The following is a 22510-nucleotide window of genomic DNA, read 5'->3' on the forward strand; positions in this document are numbered from 1 at the left end:
AGTTATCAGTACAAGGCAGAGAATTCCCGCGAAAAATATAATGCCAGTGTGTGAAGGCACCAGATTGGCTAGCTCTACTATCAACTGACAACATCAACCAATGACATTGCCCGTTATAGGTGTCTGCACGTGTCGTTTGCCGACAATATCTAATCCCTGATCCTCAATTATTGTGAGCGTTTCTGAACTCGTATTCTGTTTATATTGGTTGTGTTTATCGGCGACTGATCTGGAAAGAAAACACAATAGCTCTCAATTAACACGTTTCTTTATTGAGAAAACCGTTTCAGACATGGTTAAGCTTATTCAAGATAGGAATGCTTCATTAGCGTAAGATATTGATAAGGGCGTGAGAAACAAGTGGAACTGGGCATGGCTCGATATATCTATCAAACTGAAAGTGAAGATTAACAACATTATCGTAGAAGTAGACGAACTGATCAGCGATTTAATTGCAAAGTGCGATGAACCGGGACGTGCTTAGTGCTTATATTGCAAGGACATTGTGAACTATGGATCTCGAGGAAGGGTGGCACTCTTTGACCACGCGAAATCGGCAAGGCATTTAAGTAAAGTGAGTTTACGGAGAAGAATTGTGGTTAATCCATTTGTAAGCCTATTTTTGTCTATAATCCAAAAGTGTTCAAGAATTTGATATATGTGTAAACTTGTATACATAAATTTCATCGCATAAAACATTTTTATGAAAATATTTGCTAATCAATGTGAAATTTTGGTCAGGAGAATATTGTTAGATTTTGACTCAAAATAGCAGGAAATGCATCCTAAGCTAACAAAGGTTTCAAAATTTTTCTGGGGGGGCATGCCCCCAGACTCCGCTAGCGCTGTGCAGCTTTCCGCAAAGCAGTGTTTTAGGGTTAAAAAAAATTTCAGCTGATTTTGCAAATCTTCATTCCCATCCCTGTCTGACACAGTGTGTTATAAGGCCGTGATGATGATTTTTTTTGTCAAATGACGACTTAATCTTTAGGCCCCTTGTCATTCTGGTCCATTTCTTGGGGTGAGGATTTGATTCATAATCAAGTCCCGATTCAGCACAATTCTCGATTCAAACTGATTTTTGCAATGTATTATTTGGTATAATAATAACCTTAACAAAACAGCTTACAGCTTACAAAACCTCCTTTTGGTTGCTGACGTTCGACATATAGGCACACCAAGTAAGCATGGAGGTGGCCTGAAAAATGTTTTTTTTTTATTAATTGGTCCCAAAAAATAACAAAAATGCAATTTTTGAAAATTATTAATCAATTTACTATTGAGATAAATAAAAATTGGAATTTGGATGTAATAAAACAATTTTTAGCATCCCTATTTATTGTATACCTTATTATAGTTTATAACAATAAATACTTATCTGCTTGTCTCCTGGACTTAAGATTTCTAAGCAAGTTATCAATAAATTTGTACGTACAAAAACTAAATAACCAAATGCATTGGCAATTTGTGCAATAATATAATGATGCGATTATACTTTTATATTCTTACATTTACTGTTGCAAGTGGCCCTCTTAGGGTAGCCATTACTGCGATGTGGTCCTCGATGAAAACAAGTTTGACACCCATGGGCCAGGCACAAAAAAACAATAACATGGTAATATTCACCTATATATTTCTATCCTTAAGTGTTTTGTATTTATTTTTGTATATTTTTCAGTTAAAAAATACTTCTTTGTAATTATGTTTTTTTGGTCAAAAATTTGCACAGGTTACGTTTTACAGACCATCTTCAAGCTGCCCTCTTACGATCTCCCCAAGATGCACGGCTTAATTTATGTGCCTCCACTTTGACTACGTCTTCTCTCTGCCAGCCATATTGTAGTTTTAGCGCTTCCATATGGAGTCTACTGACCGATATACTGTAAGTTACAGGGATATATGCTAAGCTTTTTTACAAGTATCACCAGTGCTACTAAATGAAACAAAAATGTGCTGTAGCACAGAATTTTTTTTGTAGCACATAAAAAATTTAGGGGCAATAAAAATGTCTTAAAAATCACAATTTCATTATTAACCCTTAAACCAAATACATTTGTGCACAAGGGTTGTACGGTATACCGGTATGTGTGTAGTACACATCGTGTCATTGCTGGTTTATTAGCAGACGATCATGTTCGGTAGCGCACTATCACGGAGTACTTACAAACAGTTAACATGTGTACACAGAAAAGGGAGAACCGACGCATTTTGGCTTGAAAACTAACAATAACGGTGAAACTATAACAATGAAATGCCCGCAGGAAGAGGTGCTTTAAGACATGGCTAGCTAGCTAGTGGCTAAAGTTCAGCCGTGTGTTCGGCAGTGTGTTAGCTACTTCTAAATCACTAATCCTCGCCTCCATGGCGACAAATAAAATATGTTTCTCACAAGTATCATCCCTGCAGGACGAGGAATAGCTAAACATGTTTCACTACACACCGTAGCTCACCGGCGTCAAAATGTAAACAAACTTCATTGGTGTATCTACACCTGACATCCACTGTAATGATACCAAGTACAGGAGCATATCTAGTCAATACTACTATGATTACATCAATATTTTTTGGTATCACAACATCTTCTTTCGTTTTTTTTAAATCTACATTATGTTTATAAACTCAGGAATTATTTCCCTCGACACATAAGGACTTTTATATATGACCAATGTATGATCCTATAACGACTTGGTATCGGACTAATACCTAAATTTGTGGTATCATCCATAACTAATCCAAACAACAGAAGAATAAATGATTATTACATTTTAACAGAAGTGTAGATAGAACATGTTAAAATAAAAAGTAAACAGATATTAACAGTTAATGAACAAGGAGATGAATAATTCATTTTCTACCATTTGTCTTTAATAATGTTGACAAAATAATAGAATGGAAAATGAGACAATATGTTACTGCATATGTCAGCAGCTAAATTAGCAGCCTTTATTTGTTTCCTTACTACTAAAAGACACATTGTCTTATACGTTTACTATTTTATTTAAGGACAAACTTGCAATAAGAAAAACATATTTAATGTACCCTAAGATTTATTGTTAAAATAAAGCCAAAAATGCAAATGTTTGTGGTACCCATTATTTAAAAAAAAAAATCAAAACGTACCGAAAAGTATTGAAATAATTTTGGTACCGGTACCAAAATATTGGTATCGGGACAACATTAATGTGCACTCATAAACCCATTTACATCATAAGGCCTACTGTAATGTTCAATTAAACACAAAGAACATCCCTAAGCTGTACTAGCACTGTCAATAACACTAGTGTAGGGCTGGGCGATATGTACCAAAACTGTCGCAGTCGAAACCGTCAGGTGCGGAACTAAACATGCAGGTCTGGCTATAAGAATTTTAAATTGCAAAACTCAAATTCTGATTCAGTTTGGCCACAAACTAACCCATAAAAAGAACAAAGAAAAAGCCTTGAAAATAATATAATAACAGTGAAATATAATCTTTAATCTTCTTTTAAAAAATCTTTGGCTATGCTTAATTCTTGAGCTAACAAAAACGTAAAAAAAAACAAAATTTTAAATAAGAGTCCTGGTTTAAGAGGACGTGTTTAAACGTGAGCAGCAACATGAAAATAATTTACCTATAATAATGTTTTTTTTTTATAAGTAACCATTGTTATAAGACATACACATAGTGATTTTAGCCAGGAACACCAACCTGCCAACTGCTTCATTAGGGCGGCCAAGTTTCAGAAATTGAAAAGAGTGTAACTTTGGTGGCTTGACGATTTTTGAATTTTTTTTTATTGGCTTTTTTTTAACACAGATTTGGCTTATTACAATGTTGGTTTGTACTTAAGACTGATGTCCTCAACTCCAATAGCTCTCCCTGCACTGTGGCCTCTTAATGCTAGTCTAATTAACCTGAAATTAGAAATTAAGATCATCTCTACTGATTTATCTGCTGGCTCTTCTGTCTCATTCTTTTGCATGTGCTCTCAATTTGTATCTCTTTTACATCTCAGTCCTCAATCTCTACTGATCGCGTTTCATCTTCCAGTGTTACCAACTCCTCAGTATGGAAAGTAGCTATTGGCTGTCATAAAAGTTGCTAGAAGTAGATGGATGACAGTGTTGCCTTTTGTGCACAATTGATTACAAAAGATGCTGTAGGAGAGTTGACTGGCCATAAAATGAACGATAGGTTCATTTTTATTTGAAGCGTGACAGTGATGAAACATTTATCTTAAAGGCAAACTGAAATGAGATTTTCTTATTTAAACGGGGATAGCAGGTCCATTCTATGTGTCATACTTGATCATTTTGTGATATTGCCATATTTTTGCTGAAAGGATTTAGTAGAGAATATCGACGATAAAGTTCGCAACTTTTGGTGCCGATAAAATCTTTACCGGAAGTCGCAGACGATGACGTCACAAGGGTGAGGGCTACTCATGTCCTCACATTGTTTTTAATGGGAGCCTCCAGCAGCAAGAGCTATTCGGACCAAGAAAACGACAATTTCACCATTTTTTTGAGCGAGGATGAAAGATTCGTGGATGATGATATTGATAGCGAAGGACTAAAAAAAAAAAATAATAATACAAAAAAAAAAAGGTGATTGCATTGGGATAGATTCAGATGTTTTTAGACACATTTACTAGGATATTTCTGGGAAATCCCTTATCTTTATATTGTGTTGCTAGTGTTTTAGTGAGATTAAATAGTACCTGATAGTAGGAGGGGTGTGTCCACGGGTGTCTTGAGGCCAGTGTCTGAGGGAAGTCGACGACAGATACAAGGACGGCGCAAACTCCACAGATCTCCGGTAAGAGGCGACTTTTTAACACAATTTTCTCAGGTTGATTGGCAAAACTAAATTGGCCCTATTGTGTGAATGTGAGTGTGAATGTTGTCTGTCCATCTATGTTGGCCCTGCGATAAGGTGGCGACTTGTCCAGGGTGTACCCCGCCTTCCGCCCGATTGTAGCTGAGATAGGCACCAGCGCTCTCGTGACCCCAAAGGGAATAAGCGGTAAAAAATGTATGGATGGATGTCACTGCACTGAAAGTACAACAAAATGTGTTGTCAGTACCAGCTGTCTGAGAGCAGACATTCAGTAAACAGGGTACTACTCCCTGTGAGGAAAGCCTCATTTTCCACTTGTACAATGAGGATATTAGAGTGATACGTGCTTTCATGTGTCCAATGCATCCCCAAAAGATGCTGGATTTGTCGCTAATGGCTTTTGAAAAAGAAAAGTCACTAAGAAGAGTTGGAAAGATACTTGATTCAGCGAGAGGCAATATGATCAAAGTTGACATCACTGCGCTGAAGTGTGTGTGAAAGATATAGACGCCAAAACCAGTTTTAGGTTTCTTCTGATTGGTTACATTGTGGGGTATCTTCTGTGGTAGGCTAGATTTAGAAACAATAATTTATGGATTGGTTTGGGATTAGTTCATTTTGTCAATCAATCAGTACGCAAACTACGACATGTTGCGAGAAACCTTGTTTTATTATAAAACAATAAATACAGAGTAGTGAATGGGGAAATATAAGTGTGAGAAATGCCAAGTGTGGTGTGAGAAAGCGTTAAAACTCATAGCATTAGGGTTGGCAGCCCTGGCTTCATGAAAATTACTTTTAAAAATTAATTAAATCTAGTTACTTCCTGTTTTACCAAAAAAGTAATTGAATTACTTACAAAATTACTATTTAATAAATATAATTAATTATTAGGGAAATCAATTAAGGCATTACTTAAAAAACCTTCAAATATCTAGCATAATGCAGTTGAGAAAAAGTTTTATATAAAGTATGTAGATGAGAGCAGTGTGTGTGCCTGTTTCATAGTGACGTGTGACGTCAGCGAGTCCTCGCTCAGTTTGAGTCTCACAGTCATTTTTGCCTGAGCTGTTTTTGTTAGCTTAGCAGGCTATCAGCGGCAGTTTGTCAGCTCTGATGGCAGCTATTTTGAAATGTTCGCTGGTTTGTGGTACCTGTGTTTAATAAGAAGATCGAATGTGCTGCTATGGCTGTTGTTTTTGTCAACAATTGGGTTGGCAAGTTTGTCATGTTCAATCATTGATTTGTTGTTCAATAGTCTTTCCGACCCCCCTAGCTACTATAGTTTTAAGACCATGTTTCTTTTGTGTTGGAAGACTGAGTGTGTGAGCCAAGGGTTTCAGCGTTGCTCCCCTCTATGCATGGTGCAGAGGGGAGGGACATGCACAGCTTTCAGTGCGCACAGAGTGATTAGTGACATTTCCGCGTCAATCCTTTGTCCTTTTGGTTATGGTTTAGGTTTATTTCAAAGATGCTATAGAGTTGGGCGAAACATTTAACTCTAGTTTGATCAAATTTTGATGGATTTATTTTAAGAGCAAAATGTTATTTAAAGGGTTAAAATCTGTATTCAAACGTGTCCTACTTTTTTCCCCCCACTACTCACATGACCGATTTTTTGTCGCAAATGCGACTAAATGCTTGCACTGTATAGCCCTGAATTGAAAATATGCTCACATTTTTATTACAAATTGCAACAACCAAGGATGCATGTGCATATATGAGCCAGAGGGAACTTATTGACTACAATGGCGGAATCGCGCAAATATCTTCTGGTAAAACTACCCATTATGGAGATTTCCACTGACTTCAACATCGGGTAAAACGTCAGAAATTACTCTTTTGAAGGAAGTATGAAGGAAAGCAAAATAGTTTTTAAAAAATCTCTGCCATTTTTCCATGGTTTAATTTTTAATTTTCGTGACTTATGCAGATCCCAAATACACAAAAACAGGTATGGTTTTGCAGAATAGAGCCCCTTTTAGGCCTACATGCACATTATCCACATCCACAGTTTGGCTCCATCAGGCAAAGGTATTGTGGCTGTGATTATAGTACATGTCTGTGATGCTGGTAACTTGTAAGAAATGGCAAGTGTTACATAATCTCCCAGAATTCAATATCCTGTCCATTTCTTGCCTTTAGGTGAGATTTTATATCCCAGCTTCAGTAGAAAAATATTCTCTTTGGAGATATTGACCCTTTGGAATGTTTAACATCCCCATCACTGCTTGGAAAGGAATGTGTTGTTTAATGAAAGCTGGAGAAGAGAATATCTTGAAAATGTTGACTTAGACCAGCGCTTCTCAGTTATGTTCTGTTATGTCCCCCCGCCACCCATTCTCCACCGCGACTATAAATGGTATCATGTATCTATAAAATTGTTATAAGTACACCTCTGCATAACATTGTATCCTCATCAATATTAAAGTTACAGTAAAGCCAAGGGCTGCATACGCGGCATCATATGGCAAAAAAAAGTTCAGAAGAGGTCACACCCCTGGCATTGTACTGCCACCAAACCAGAACTGTCAAAAGTTGTAGTTAGTCTTTGGCAGAAAGGCTTTGCGGAATTTACACGCCAGACGACATGAAACTACAGGAAATAGGCATCGCCCGGTCGCTCACCTGAGCCCTGACCCCCCAATAACTGGCGGCAACCATATAAGAAGCACCGCAGGTAGTGTGAGATGAAGCAGAAGGAGGTCTTGTGCGTATGGATCTGTGCTAGGCTATTGGCTAACCTGTACAAGCTGGTTATTCCATTGATCATCCTGGCCAATGTTTGCTCCCTGGAAAACAAAGTGAACTGTTTACACCTTCTGAGATACTCCCAACGGACTCTGAGAGAATGCTGTTTACATATTCTCAGACATTTGGCTTAATTACATTATCCTGGACTCGACCTCTCAGCTACAACAGCTAACATGCTCCTATGGTGAAATATGACAGATGGCTATGCATCTCATGCCACTTTTTCTATATTTACCTTAAAAATTATATTATCTATGCTGTTTTATTATAGGCCCACAGAGGGAGAGAACCATAATTTTGATACTCTATATCAGGAGTAGGGAACCTATGGCTCTAGAGCCAGATGTGGCTCTTTTGATGACTGCATCTGGCTCTCAGATAAATCTTAGCTGACATTGCGTAACACGATAAGTAATGAATGATTCCGCTGGTAATCACAGTGTCAAAAATAACGTTCAAAATACAAAACATTCTCATGCATATTCATCCATCCATCCAGTCTCTACCGCACCTGTTCAAGAAGTCGGATTAATGGTAAGAAATATTTTATTTATTTTTGGTTAGCATCAGAATAACAATGTTACTAAAAAGAATAAGAGACTTATTATACTTTAAAAATGTCTGTCTTTCTTAAAAATGCACGCATATAGTTGTATTCACTGTTAAAAAAAATAAATATATGGCTCTCACGGAAATTCTTTTAAAAATATTTGGCTTGTATGGCTCTCTCAGCCAAAAAGGTTCCCGACCCCTGCTCTATATACTATGGTGAATTGGCAATTAAGACTCCTGAATTATGCATCTATTCACACCCTTTTACATTTCTTTTTGTTGGGTGTATTTCTATAAAAAACTTTTTTTTTTTAAACTTACTCTCTATGCTTTATGGTCTTATTGGAAACTTTTGCTGACTAACATGCCAGCACTTTCCTCATGGCCATTTATAAAAAATAAGTAACGGGGTCATCTACTTCCCACCCACCAATTCCACAACAAATTTAAATCTGGTTAAATATATGCTATTTATACATGTGTTATTTAAGATTATGTTGCTGGACCTCTGTTCCCCAAAAGTAGTGTTCACGTGTGACTTACCACTGATTACAATACTGTAGGCTGTTGCTCGCATTTAAATACCGCACCAAGTTGAAATTCACTTAAAAAAAATATGTGGCCCAGAAATATAAAAAAACATTTATGTTGGTAATGTGCAGTCACAACACATGTAATACAGTGGTCCATATGTGCGCTCTACCTCCTCCCTAACTCTTCCACAGCATTCACTGTCTACTGTAAGTTGAAGTACATTTTGGAGCCAAATAAACAGAAGAGAGCTCAAATGACACTTCAAAGTGCTTTGGTTTTAACTGTGGCTGAAGGAGTATTTGGGATTTCTACCCCCATTGCTCCTAAAACATTGACTTGAAAGGTACATTGTGTGTGTAGGACTTTTACAATCTGTGAACTATATTATTATTGTCAGAGAAATGTTTTTAGGGATAGGAAACTCTTTAGAATGGCTTCTTATATAACCGGAAGAGCGCTGAAATATGTAATTCCTTCTAATCTTGCAACCGGTCCCTCTTGCAAATGCAATCAGCTGGCATCCACACGGTCAAATATTTGTGGACTCTGGCTTCGCTTAAGTTTTTGGCCTTCCCGGTAGCAATATTCCCCTCAACAGTTTATAACATGAAGGTAAATAGATTTGATGAGGAATACCGTGCAGACAGCTACTGTCCACGTCTGTTTTTTCTTTGAATGCAAATCATATTTTTTAACGTCACTAGACACATGGAATGGTCTGTGGTTTGTGACTGTGTGGATTTGCTGTTTATGGAAGGGTGGGCTTGACCTTTGTGTGCCTCAGCTGAGCATGCAGCTGGAATGCTTTCTTACGTTACACACATAAGTATGCTTGTGTTAAGTCTTCATGTTTTTGTGTTCACATTCTTTCATAGCCAATCCTTCCTGTTTGCATGTTTCCTTTAATGTAATCAGAACTCTCTTTTTTAACTGATTCACTTTACCTTTTAAAAAAGCCATTGAGAGTCAAATATTCATGTACACATTTTAATGACTTGAAAACACTAAATGCTATGGAATGCTAATTACAAGAATTATAGCACCAAATGTAGCGCATGAAACTGCAAGTGTAAACATTACATTGAATGTTGTTGTCAGAGGCTTTCATTCAGACGAGGGCAGAGTAAGGCCTCTAGGTTCTTAATCTCCATTTGAGGATCCATCTGGCATTGCTTGTAGCTGTTTGGATTAGTTTATTATATGATATGTGAGCTCATTTTATATTTCAGTTGTATTTAGCTTCAGCTTATAAACTAGCAGAGTGCAATGCAGAACACGAATGTTCCTTATTATAGGGCGGCATGGTAGAGCGGCCGGCCAGAAACCTGAGGGTTGCAGGTTTGCTTCTCACCTATTGACATCCAAAAAATCACTGCCGTTGTGTCCTTGGGCAGGACACTTCACCCTTTGCCCCCGGTGCCGCTCACACGGGTGAATGAATGATAGGTGGTGGTCGGAGGGGCCGTAGGCGCAAACTGGCAGCCACGCTTCCGTCAGTCTACCCCAGGGCAGCTGTGGCTACTGATGTAGCTTACCACCACCAGGTGTGAAGGAATGTTGAGTCCACTTCTCTGTGAGCGCTTTGAGTGTCTAGAAAAGCACGATATAAATCTAAGTTATTTTTTTATTAGGGATCAACATTGATGGCATTGCGCAAGTGTAATTAACATAGCAGTGGGTTTGATTCTTCCTAAACTATTTGTATTATGTACATCTAGAAGCAAGTTTGTTAGACTTTTTCAAATACTATAATGGCATGTGTGTGCCATTAAAATATAGATGTGTTCAAGTCAGGTGTTAAAGTGTGAACAGATTCATTCTTCTTAATGATCATTTAGAAAAACATTGATAAGAAAACTGTTTTTCTGGTGCTCCAAATCAAGCAGATTAACTCAATATATTTGTCGCAACACTACGTAGATGATTAACCCACAATTGTTATCAAATCCCAAAACATGCACCTGGGGATAGGTTGATTGGCAACACTAAATTAGCCCGAGTGTGTGAATGTGAGTGTGAATCTGTGTTGGCCCCGCGATGAGGTGGAGACTTGTCAAGGGTGTACGCCGCCTTCCGTCCGAATACAGCTGAGATAGGCTCCAGCGACCACCCGCGACCCTAAAAGAGACAAGTGGTAGAAAATGGATGGATGGATGTTATCATATTGAATATATTGACTTTCAAAATACTTATCCAATGCAAGCAAATGAAAATTAAATCTCTTATTTTGCTACATTTCTCTGTAAGATTTATTAGTACCTTGTGATTTTTTTCATCTTTTATGGATGTGCACTATCTGACAAGAACATGTTTTACCAAATGTTCTTATCTTTGGCTAAATGAGAAACATGGTCTTGGGTTTATGCATGGTATCATGCAAGCTACATTTGGTCTGGACAAATTGTTTAAATGTAGAGTTGTTTGAAAAATTGGAGAAGTATTAGCATGAGATGCTACAAGCGGTAGAACATGGAAGGATGGATGGATGCTATGACCTATGACCTGGCCAATACAGAATCCTAACAGATTCAACTAAATAAGGCCTGTGAACTTACTCCAAAAAAACCTTATATTAAATGTGTTATTTCGTAAGACAAGACTTTTCAACTCTTGATTTGCAGTATGTGAATTATTTCACAAACTGAAAAGGTTGTGCATTGAGAAAGAAAGTATGCATATATATGTGTGTGTGTGTATATGTATGTATATATATGCATATATATATATATATATATATATATATATATATATATATATATATATATATAAACACAACAGAGGAATATTCATTAAATCCCTGGCTATATCTGTGCCAAGGCATGTATGTTTGATTAGCTCCTATTGAGATGTATCCCTTTATTTCAAAAATCCTTGAAAAAATTGTTGCGGAGCAGTTAAATGAACACTTAGCGTCTAACAATCTATGTGAAACCTTTCAATCCGGTTTCAGGGCAAATCACTCCACGGAGACAGCCCTCGCAAAAATGACTAATGATCTATTGCTAACGATGGATTCTGATGCGTCATCTATGTTGCTGCTCCTCGATCTTAGCGCTGCTTTCGATACCGTCGATCATAATATTTTATTAGAACGTATCAAAACACGAATTGGTATGTCAGACTTAGCCCTGTCTTGGTTTAACTCTTATCTTACTTATAGGATGCAGTGTGTCTCCCATAACAATGTGACCTCGGACTACGTTAAGGTAACGTGTGGAGTTCCCCAGGGTTCGGTCCTTGGCCCTGCACTCTTCAGCATCTACATGCTGCCGCTAGGTGACATCATACGCAAATACGGTGTTAGCTTTCACTGTTATGCTGATGACACCCAACTCTACATGCCCCTAAAGCTGACCAACACGCCGGATTGTAGTCAGCTGGAGGCGTGTCTTAATGAAATTAAACAATGGATGTCCGCTAACTTTTTGCAACTCAACGCCAAAAAAACGGAAATGCTGATTATCGGTCCTGCTAGACACCGAACTCTATTTAATAATACAACTCTAACATTTGACAACCAAACAATTAAACAAGGCGTTACGGTAAAGAATCTGGGTATTATCTTCGACCCAACTCTCTCCTTTGAGGCACACATTAAAAGCGTTACTAAAACGGCCTTCTTTCATCTCCGTAATATCGCTAAAATTCGCTCCATTCTGTCCACTAAAGACGCTGAGATCATTATCCATGCGTTTGTTACGTCTCGCCTCGACTACTGTAACGTATTATTTTCGGGTCTCCCCATGTCTAGCATTAAAAGATTACAGTTGGTACAAAATGCGGCTGCTAGACTTTTGACAAGAACAAGAAAGTTTGATCACATTACGCCTGTCCTGGCTCACCTGCACTGGCTTCCTGTGCACTTAAGATGTGACTTTAAGGTTTTACTACTTACGTATAAAATACTACACGGTCTAGCTCCATCCTATCTTGCCGATTGTATTGTACCATATGTCCCGGCAAGAAATCTGCGTTCAAAGGACTCCGGCTTGTTAGTGATTCCCAAATCCCAAAAAAAGTCTGCGGGCTATAGAGCGTTTTCCGTTCGGGCTCCAGTACTCTGGAATGCCCTCCCGGTAACAGTTCGAGATGCCACCTCAGTAGAAGCATTTAAGTCTCACCTTAAAACTCATTTGTATACTCTAGCCTTTAAATAGACTCCCTTTTTAGACCAGTTGATCTGCCGTTTCTTTTCTTTTTCTTCTATGTCCCACTCTCCCTTGTGGAGGGGGTCCGGTCCGATCCGGTGGCCATGTACTGCTTGCCTGTGTATCGGCTGGGGACATCTCTGCGCTGCTGATCCGCCTCCGCTTGGGATGGTTTCCTGCTGGCTCCGCTGTGAACGGGACTCTCGCTGCTGTGTTGGATCCGCTTTGGACTGGACTCTCGCGACTGTGTTGGATCTATTGTGGATTGAACTTTCACAGTATCATGTTACACCCGCTCGACATCCATTGCTTTCCTCCTCTCTAAGGTTCTCATAGTCATTATTGTCACCGACGTCCCACTGGGTCATTATTGTCACCGATGTCCCACTGGGTGTGAGTTTTCCTTGCCCTTATGTGGGCCTACCGAGGATGTCGTGGTGGTTTGTGCAGCCCTTTGAGACACTAGTGATTTAGGGCTATATAAGTAAACATTGATTGATTGATCGATGTACTGTTATCTGCCCATAAGTCTACATTTTACTGTTTAATGCAAAAAATGTTGTTGTTTTTTTAATATATTTTTGTTGTTGTATCCCTGTATAGGAACAAGAGGACCCCAACAAACTAGCTACAAGCTGGCCTGACTATTACATTGACCGAATCAACTCCATGGCTGCCGTAAGTCACTCTGTCCTCTCTTCTTTGACATGCCTACTTCCTGTTACAGGAATTCCATATAATATTACAATATGATACTGGATTTTGTTAGTAATCCATTCCAAACATTCAGGTGAGGACCCAATAGGTCAAAAACCAAAATTATTTTTCCCATAAGAAATAAAGGAAAATCAATTAATCTGATCTAGAACAACAAAAGTACTCACACAACACATTTTTAGAGAATAATTATAATTTTACGCGCATAAAAACAATGTGTAATACATAAAGTGTAATTGACAAATATAATTGATGTATACATATATACATTTATCTTATTTTTACCATTATTGAAGATTTTTGTTGATAAATCTGAAGAAGGAGAGTCGAGGGGTGAGCCACATGAATGCCACCTTTCTACGAGTTCTTTCTTGAATTCAATAGTCTTTCCTGCCATCTTTATCCAAGTTATTTTGCAATCAAATTCAAAAGAAAAAGCACAGAGTCGAGTCACCAATGTATGGGATTCTGTGTTTTTCTGTGTTTTCAAAGATTTAGATGCAGACAAAGGGTTTAATTTGTTACACGCAGACAGCGTACAAAAACTGGGGCAAAACGGAATTGTACAAAAATCAAGGCACTTGAGCCTCTGCTTACGTTTAGAACTATTTTCCTCAGTCTATTACTAAAGGACTAAAAGGTTACTGTTTCTTTGAAAAGTGTGTGTGTGTGTGTGTGTGTGTGTGTGTGTGTGTGTGCGTGTGTGTGTGTGTGTGCGTGTGTGTGTGTGTCCTGCTGGCTACATAATCAAATTCCATTAATGCAGCCGCAAAATTCTCCCACACAGTGACGACAAACAGGCCGGTCGGACAGACAACAGTCAAGTCATTGGGAATGACTGTTGGAGACGTGGATGAGAGCCAGGATGAAACCGCTCATTACGTCGAGCTGTGATTTTTGAGCTGCCAATGCAAACAACACATATAGTCAGCCGTGCGCTCTGTATTATTTTAGGTCCAACTACTGCGATAGTTGTAGTTTGTAATTTTACATCAGGCCAAGGACCCGTTTCTGTCGTTGACCCATCAGTTGGAAACTGTGTGTGTACAAACTGATTTCAAAAATGTTAAGAGATCATAAAACATGACAGATTTATGGGGTCCTTTTTTATGAATTACATGTATGCATGACGTTTAGAGACCTGCTGAAAGAAAGCGTTCAAACTGAGTAAGGATGTTAGCTGTTCTTGTTCTTCTGGCTTGTATCCTTTATATAATTGATATTGAATGAATTTTTAAGTATTGTGTATTTGTTTCGTATTTATAAATTACTTCGCTAGGCTCAGAAAATTGGAGTTTCCCACTAAAAGTAAAACTTATAAATCACTGAAGCAGTATTTTCAATTTCATGACTCAATTATGAAAAAGTCTTGCAGAACGATATATCCGACTACACTCCATTTTTTCACAATAAGTCTCTTGTTAAAGCTGTATGTCAACTCATCATAGCTCTACACCATTTATTTCCCTTTCAGAAAATGTTTTACTCTCACTCACCATAATTCCTCCTTCACAGTACTCCTTACAGCATTTTGACAAAACAGAGATAGATATGAATACTTCAGGGTTGATTTGTTCATCAATGTCATGAGGTCTCAGCTCCCAGTTGGGCGCATACGGGAGAACCTTCCAGTAGCTAAGTAATCAGATGAGCTCATTATTGCTTCGAGGCCCAGTGAGATTACCCTGCCGTCTTGATGCTCATTCATAAAACTGCCTCACAACCCCAAGATAGCGTGTTGGCTGCTGAGTGAAATTCCAAATGTCCTTGCGACTTTTGTCAAAGGTTTATTTAGCCATGCTGACTCAAACTTTCTACATCGAGTATCAGAGATCCCATTGAGACAATCCTACAGGATTTTTTTTTTATGCTACGCATAGCACCTCATTCAGAGTATTGAAATATTTTACTTTAATACTAATATAACTTTGAAGTGTTTTTTTCCTATAAATAGCTCATCTTTGCTTACAAGATAGTCTACAGTAAATTAAAATGCTCTCTCCGATCCCCTTACAGAGTTGCATTTGTTAGTTTAATGACACACAGAGTTTGGGCCTGAGAAATCTGTTTATTTTTTTCAAAATTATTAGTTTATTTCTGAGTTCTGTTACCATTTATAGTGGTACAGAGTTTACATTTTTCCAACAAGAGCTGCATACTAAAAAACTGAAAGAATGCAGGCGGACATTTTGATACATTTTGTACACCAAATATGCTAAAACCAATAAAATGTACCAGTACATGCTCAACTACTAAAAAAACATTATCTTAGCTTTCATGTTATAGCTGACAAAGCAAATAGTTGTTAGTCTTATATCTAATATACCTCATTTATAATGAATTAATTTGTTTTTGAGAACATGTCCGTAGCCCCAAATTGTCCATAGGCGCACTTTGGACACTACGAATTTACACTTATTTTACCATCATTTGTGTCAGTGAGTAAAATACAGAAATCCTGACATTTATTGATACCATACAACATTGTTTAATTTTTTTCCCAGTATTTCCCGTCGATGTATAACAATATTATCAAATAAAAATTTTACTAATACATGTTGTAAGTTTACATCATGATTACAGGCAAAAGAAAGCACACACACAAGTTTGCATCAGGTATTATTTGGTAGCCAAATTACGAAGCTGTTGAGTTGTAATTAACTTACCCATGAAGATGTTTAAGATGCTACAATCCCTAGCGTGGGCGGTCGCGTCAACAGACAGATGACTTGTATTAGCAGCAGCAGCAGCAGCAGCAGCAGCAGCAGCACAGTGTTTTTCACTGGGAGTCATCCAATGAAATTCAAAATAACATCCATGGGGGTTTGTGAAAAGTTCATTTTGGAGGTAGCAGTTGAATGTTTGCGAGGAGGCGCACCGGTCCTCGTAAATGTGTCCTAACTATGACCGCATTTCGATCATGTTTTGTAAATTTCCACAAATTTCCAAGTTTTTTTTTTTTTGGGGCCAATTCCGTGATTGCACCCACAATTTTATTAACGGGTAAATCTTAGGGCCTTACCTAGTCTGGCAGAAAGTAAGTGTCCCTTTTTTATATTGCAATACAAAACAGTTTAATCAAACAGTGGACTTCTTTTCGGTTGTTGAAGACTTTTAAACCAAAATGTTTCAACAACCTAGAGGAAGAAGTAGTCCAGTTACCTTCAATTTGAATGAGTGACAATTCACATGGACTTTTACTCCATATTTCATACACATGGCCCAAATTAAAAATTTCATTAGTTGTGCTCATCGCTTACACAGTTAATGAAGAATCTGATGGCTTAGGGATATCGTTCTGGCTCAACGGGGGGTATTTCTGCTAATACGCATTTGGGGAAGTACCCTCTGCTGGTTTACTAACTGACTTTAATACTATTCCCATGTCAATTTTGGCCCCAGGTTAGAATGGTCCTTACAAGTAACAGATGTAGAAAGGCTCATTCGCCCAGACAAAGCTTGTCTCTCTAATGTTTGTGTCCAACTTCCCATTGACTCACAACGTATTCATAGCCAAAGTCTTGACTGGCGTAGAGTGTCTCAACCATCTGGACGTGAGGCTAAGTCGGCACAATGGTTGTTTTGACTGCCCCGTTCCCGAATTAAACATTCACACATTGAACAGACGAGACGTGTTAAAAAACAGGCAAACATGTGAAGGCTCCTTTTTGCTAGACATCTATTGTTAGGTCATCTGTCTTTTCTTAATATTTATACCCACCTTACATCTAGACGGCCTTTTAAAGGCTTATGTTTAAGAAAACGGGGGCCCCACTTTAAATAAATATCTCTTCGGTCAAATTAATAGGCAACCGCTGTGACTTGCTTACTGCTAAAACACACTGTTGAACATTTACACCTAGCATGGAGCATCCATGGAAAAAGCCTGGAGGTTAAACAGAAGCCCCTGTGGTGCTGGCGGAATGTCAGCTCAGCAGCAGCTTCATTCTTATTCATTACTATATGAGTATTGTGCTTACAATTTTTTACAATGATTTTAAATATTTTTCCTAACCATGTTGTTTGTTGGACTTATTTTGGTATTTTGCGCTACTTCAATCTAATCCAATCCACTTTATTTGTGTAGCACATTTAAACAAAAAAAAAGGTTTCCAAACTGCTGCACAACAATATTCACTTCACATTATGGTCTTAATGCAAAATTACATGAAGGGGGTGTACTGGAGTATTTGTTTTCTCAATATGATTCTGCTCAAAGAGGTACTGTTTTTATGTCCTCCACCCACAGGTATGTTTCAATGATACCATGTTAAAACCAAGATAAACAAGCAATCATCTCTGTGATAACTGAAAACTGCATATTATATAAGCATGCAGGTAAAGGATTCCACGACACCTAATCAGTTGCTTTCTTTCATTTTCTCACCAGATGCAGACCCTGTTTGCCTTTGATGAGGAGGAAATGGAAATGCGAAACAAGGTCGTGGAAGATCTGAAGACAGCACTTCGGACTCAGCCAATGAGGTAGGTAACCTGTGTGTGAGCATTTTCCCTTCAAAGCTGTCTCGACTCACTACTCACCAGTGTTAGTTCTACATGTCACAGTATCACATTATCAGACTTATTTTTGAAATGCGACTGATTAAAGTTTGTACCTGTGTAGTATTTTAGTCCTCATATAGGGTATCTTTCCTCAACATGGTCCCACATCAGCAGCTGCTTTAGTGGGATCTTTAAACTTTATGCAGCAGTCTGGACCCAACTTGTGTTTACCCAGTGCATCTATTTGACTTAAATAAATGAAAATATATATCCTCATTTAAACCATGAACATTTTTTAACGACTTGAACCCTGTGATACGGAAAAATGTAATTAAATAAACTCAATATATAATAATAAATTCAAATTGATCAGCAACATTTCCTCAGGAGCCCAATTTATAAAACAATTTAACCTACAAAACTAAAATAAATACAACAATTTGTGCAGATTTATTTTCCTTTTTTTTATCGAAATGTGGAAGTCAGGATTAATGTCTACAATAAGCATGTTTGGAGGGCACAGCTTTTAGAAGTGGGGTTTGAAGCATGATACTGCATAATACAGATAAAGCATGTTTCCCGGGGCCACATGGACCCTCCCTGGCATCGCACCGCGCCCCCTATGGGGGCCCGCCCCACTATTTGTGAATAACTTCTCTAAGGGAACCATGATGTTACAACCCTTATGTGCAGAGTGACAATTTTTCGGGGCAGATTTGTGTCTGGGTCACGTCTGGGTTGTGTATATCTGTGTGCAAGCTGTGTATGAATGCTTAATGTGAATGTGAACATCTGTGTGTAACCCAAAATACCTTAAACATTTTGAAATTTATTGATGAAACAATAATCACATATTTTTAAAGTAAGACACATATGCACACTACAGTAAGAGTACTTATTACTGATAAAAAATATTTATTGCCACAGACAGTGTACCTAATTAGGGTAAAATTGCATTGATCCTTAGCCATCTTTGTGGTCTCACGCTACTATTATATTGCAGTTTAACTTTATTTCTATGAATTTCCATTTAATCCTGGTACAGGTTGCATGAGTAGTTTTGCTGTATGTGAACCTACAGTCACAAGAAATGTTCTAAGTAAAAAAAAAAACTTCATTAGTGGATCATATTGGCATAAATTCTGGATCAATCTGTCTTTTCTGACTCACTTATCCTGTCCAGTGTTGTTGAGCTGCATTCCATGCCAGTTGATTTAGGGCAAAAGGCAGACTCATGACCATTAAGCCACCCCAAATTATCATTCACTAAGAGTCACTCGTCAACAAGCCAAAACCAGTCTTAGGCTTGAACCAATTGGTATTCATTCTCACTCCATTCTGTCTGCTTTATCATTGTTAAAACATTAAAACAACTTCATATAAAATCTTGGGTGTATATGATTCAAATTAAATAATTGACAATATTCAATAAGCCGACAAACACCACTGAATCTCAATTATTAAGCATTGCACCTATGTGAAATACTTAATCATTGTATGTATTACTATGTATTATGTAATATTATGTATTATAGTATTAAAGTGAGTCATTGCTCATTAAGTCACAGCCGTGGTGTATTCATCAGCAGTGTTGTGTGTAGCAGGTGTGCTTTATTTACTCTGAAAACTCAAATGCTGTTCTAATGTGATGACATTTGCATGAATAAAGCAAATAAATACAGTGTGTTTTCCTGATGATGTTGCCAGTGTTTATGTCTGAGGGACGTGTTTGATGTGTCAAACGTGATCGTTAACTTCATCTCCATATACAGTATCATTTTATGTTTTAACTTTTATGGCAGTGGCTCCTTCCGTCTCTGCTTAGTTTTGATTCATGGCTGTGTTGGGTCATTGCCTAGATTGGCTGAAGTCCCTGCTTCCCCCTGCCGTTTCAGAGAGGCAGCTGCTATGTAGCGTGACAACACTCTCTTGTGCACTCACACCGCTTTTTACTTGGTCACAGACCCCAAACACATGGTGGGCATGCAAGGGGCAGGTGGAGAGAACAGATGCAGAATTGCATGCAAACTGCCGCTTTATAAAAAGTTAGCAGCTGGATGCAAGCATGTCAGCCAGGCATGTTGTCTTTAAAGTGTCATCATGCATTTCAATTGATTTTGAGAGCATGTTTGCTATTATGTTGCAGCATGCTGTACATCATTCAAAATGTTATGTTTATGATTGTTGGAACTACTGAATCCCCCACAACTTGACTAGTACTCAGTCCAAAGTGCACCATACCTCTTGCCCTTAGTCAGGCTCCAGCTTCCCTGACCCTGAACAGCCTAAACGGTCAAAAATGGGCGGGTAGATGGAAGTACACTTGTTTCTGACGTTCATTTCAATTGAGACAGGTTTATTTAGATAGCAAATACGTATGTTTGGGAGTGAAGATTGTATTCTCTAGTCTAAAGGATCTCAAAAGTCCTGTATGCTGTTTTGGAAGAAGTCTACATACACTATTCATTTTTACTTGAACATGAAAATACATAGAATATCTTGCTGTTCATGAAGAAATACCTATGTCAGATTCTCTAACTTGATTGCTTTGACACAATGCCACACATCTATTGGCAAGGAGAAGTCTAGATGGGGACATTAAATGGTGCTCATTCACCTGCGAATGATGCACACCAGGATCGACAAGGGTTCAGTATCTTGTTTAACAATACTTAAATTTGGTCTAATATGGCTGAGAATTGAACCTAAGGCCACCCTAATATATAATAAGATACAGGAAGTGTCAAAATCAGAAGAATAAAGTAACAATGGGTCGAGCACAACTTGCAGAGGGACCATTTCAAAATGAAAAACACTATACTTGAAAACAAAACAAAAAAGACGAGATATATTCAAAGATTAGGGATGTGCCAATCAATTGGTATGAGCCGATTTTCTTTAAAAAGTATGTGATTGGCCATTGCTTTTAATGCCAATCACAAATGTCGTTCCTCTCTGGCTGACAAGCGGCTAGCAGCTCCATACACAGTGTGGAGCCACTCCCCTAAACTGACAATAATCACCTTCATTACAGCAAATAAAATGCATTTCTTGGTGTATTAAGTCATTATCAATTGTTTTTTTCACTGCAATTTTCAAGCAACACCGTTTGGTTTAGTTTGATAGGATTCATATTTGTCAATTTAGCTACTAAAGGATCCAAAAATATCCAACACGTGCCACTTTGTAAGCATGCATGTAAAACTTCTTTCCATATTGCAGAATTGCTCCACGTCTCATGAACTGTGCCGCTCCGTTAAAGTCTGACACAGATTGCATTGTTTTCAGGATGTAATGTTCCTAATTTCTCAAAAAATCTTGTTTTTGCTGTAGTTTTTTTGGCAAAATGTATGCAGAACAAGGAGGAATTCTTGATGTTTTGAGGGTCATTCTTTTTCTTGTCAAGCAGACTGTCATAAAGAGATTATGTTTATACTTCAACTTTTTGGAAATTCTTTCTCCTCAAGACTTGCTCTGTCAATATCACTTTGGAGGATTAGCTGTTAGCGATTCCGCTTGATGAAGAGTGGGCTGTTAATCAGCTTTCACAGGTTGCAAAATATATTAACTGTGAATCAGAGCATCATATTTTCAGTGATTTGCACCCAATCCATTTTTTTTCCACCCCAGTCACAACATTAGGCAGTTGGATAAACACCCATTGCACCTTCATTAAGAACCCCTGCACTATATAATTTGAGCTATATACTGTAGTAAAATACATTTTAAAAACTGCCTTCATGAAGTTAATAGTATCAAATGTGGATTAATTTAGCAATGTGTTTTTTGATTGGTTGTTTTGCTTTGTAGTTGAGTAGTACTGTACTGCATTATATTAAAACATGTCCGTGTAAAAGCACAACACTTTTCTTTTTAAGTCTCATTAACAGATGTACCAATGTTGTGGCCAGGAAGTGTATGTTGTTACCATTAAATCACCCCGTCCTCATTCCTTTAAATCACAATATTTAATTAATAGCTTGTTTTTATATTGTGACATACTGTAGTGTGGGTTCTGCCACCCATGGTCGGGTTTGTTTTACTTGTTGGCATTTGTACACATTTTATGATTAAGGCATCAGGGATTTGGTCATGGTAATATGGGATGTTGTGAGCTAGAAATGTTTATCTTGTGTGTGTTTGTGCATGCGCTCGTCTACGTGCGCCACTTGGCCCTTGTCACTTTTAATGCTCCGTGTGGATTTGCAGATAAGCTATTGCCTAAGAGCCATGATATGCTATGCAAGTCACAGATGTGATGTACACTATTTCAAAAGCTCTTATTCGCTTGGCCTAACATCAAATATGATTTATGTGACGGAAAACAGTTTCAATATCATATGACTTATTTTGCACACTCACCTCCATTGAAATTAATGATCACCTATGTGCAATTGTGTGAAAACATGATGGTTAAATGATTGTAGGAAGTGAAGATAGGAGCAGATGAACAATTGAGTCTGTAGTAATATCGGTTACATAG

At 37.9% G+C, this 22510-nt stretch overlaps 1 protein-coding gene across 5 annotated transcripts in view; it reads left to right on the forward strand.

Annotated features, from left to right (window-relative positions):
• daam2 (dishevelled associated activator of morphogenesis 2) overlaps positions 1-22510 on the forward strand; it is a 179371-nt gene that overhangs the window by 98688 nt on the left and 58173 nt on the right. For all 5 annotated transcript variants that reach the window (XM_061895681.1, XM_061895685.1, XM_061895684.1 and 2 more), the window contains exons 4-5: positions 13411-13485; positions 17915-18009. In XM_061895681.1, coding sequence (XP_061751665.1) covers positions 13411-13485; positions 17915-18009 — 170 coding nt within the window. The remainder of the gene's footprint in view (positions 1-13410; positions 13486-17914; positions 18010-22510) is intronic.

This window comes from Nerophis ophidion, linkage group LG03, assembly GCF_033978795.1.
Source record: "Nerophis ophidion isolate RoL-2023_Sa linkage group LG03, RoL_Noph_v1.0, whole genome shotgun sequence".
Lineage (NCBI taxonomy): Eukaryota > Metazoa > Chordata > Actinopteri > Syngnathiformes > Syngnathidae > Nerophis > Nerophis ophidion.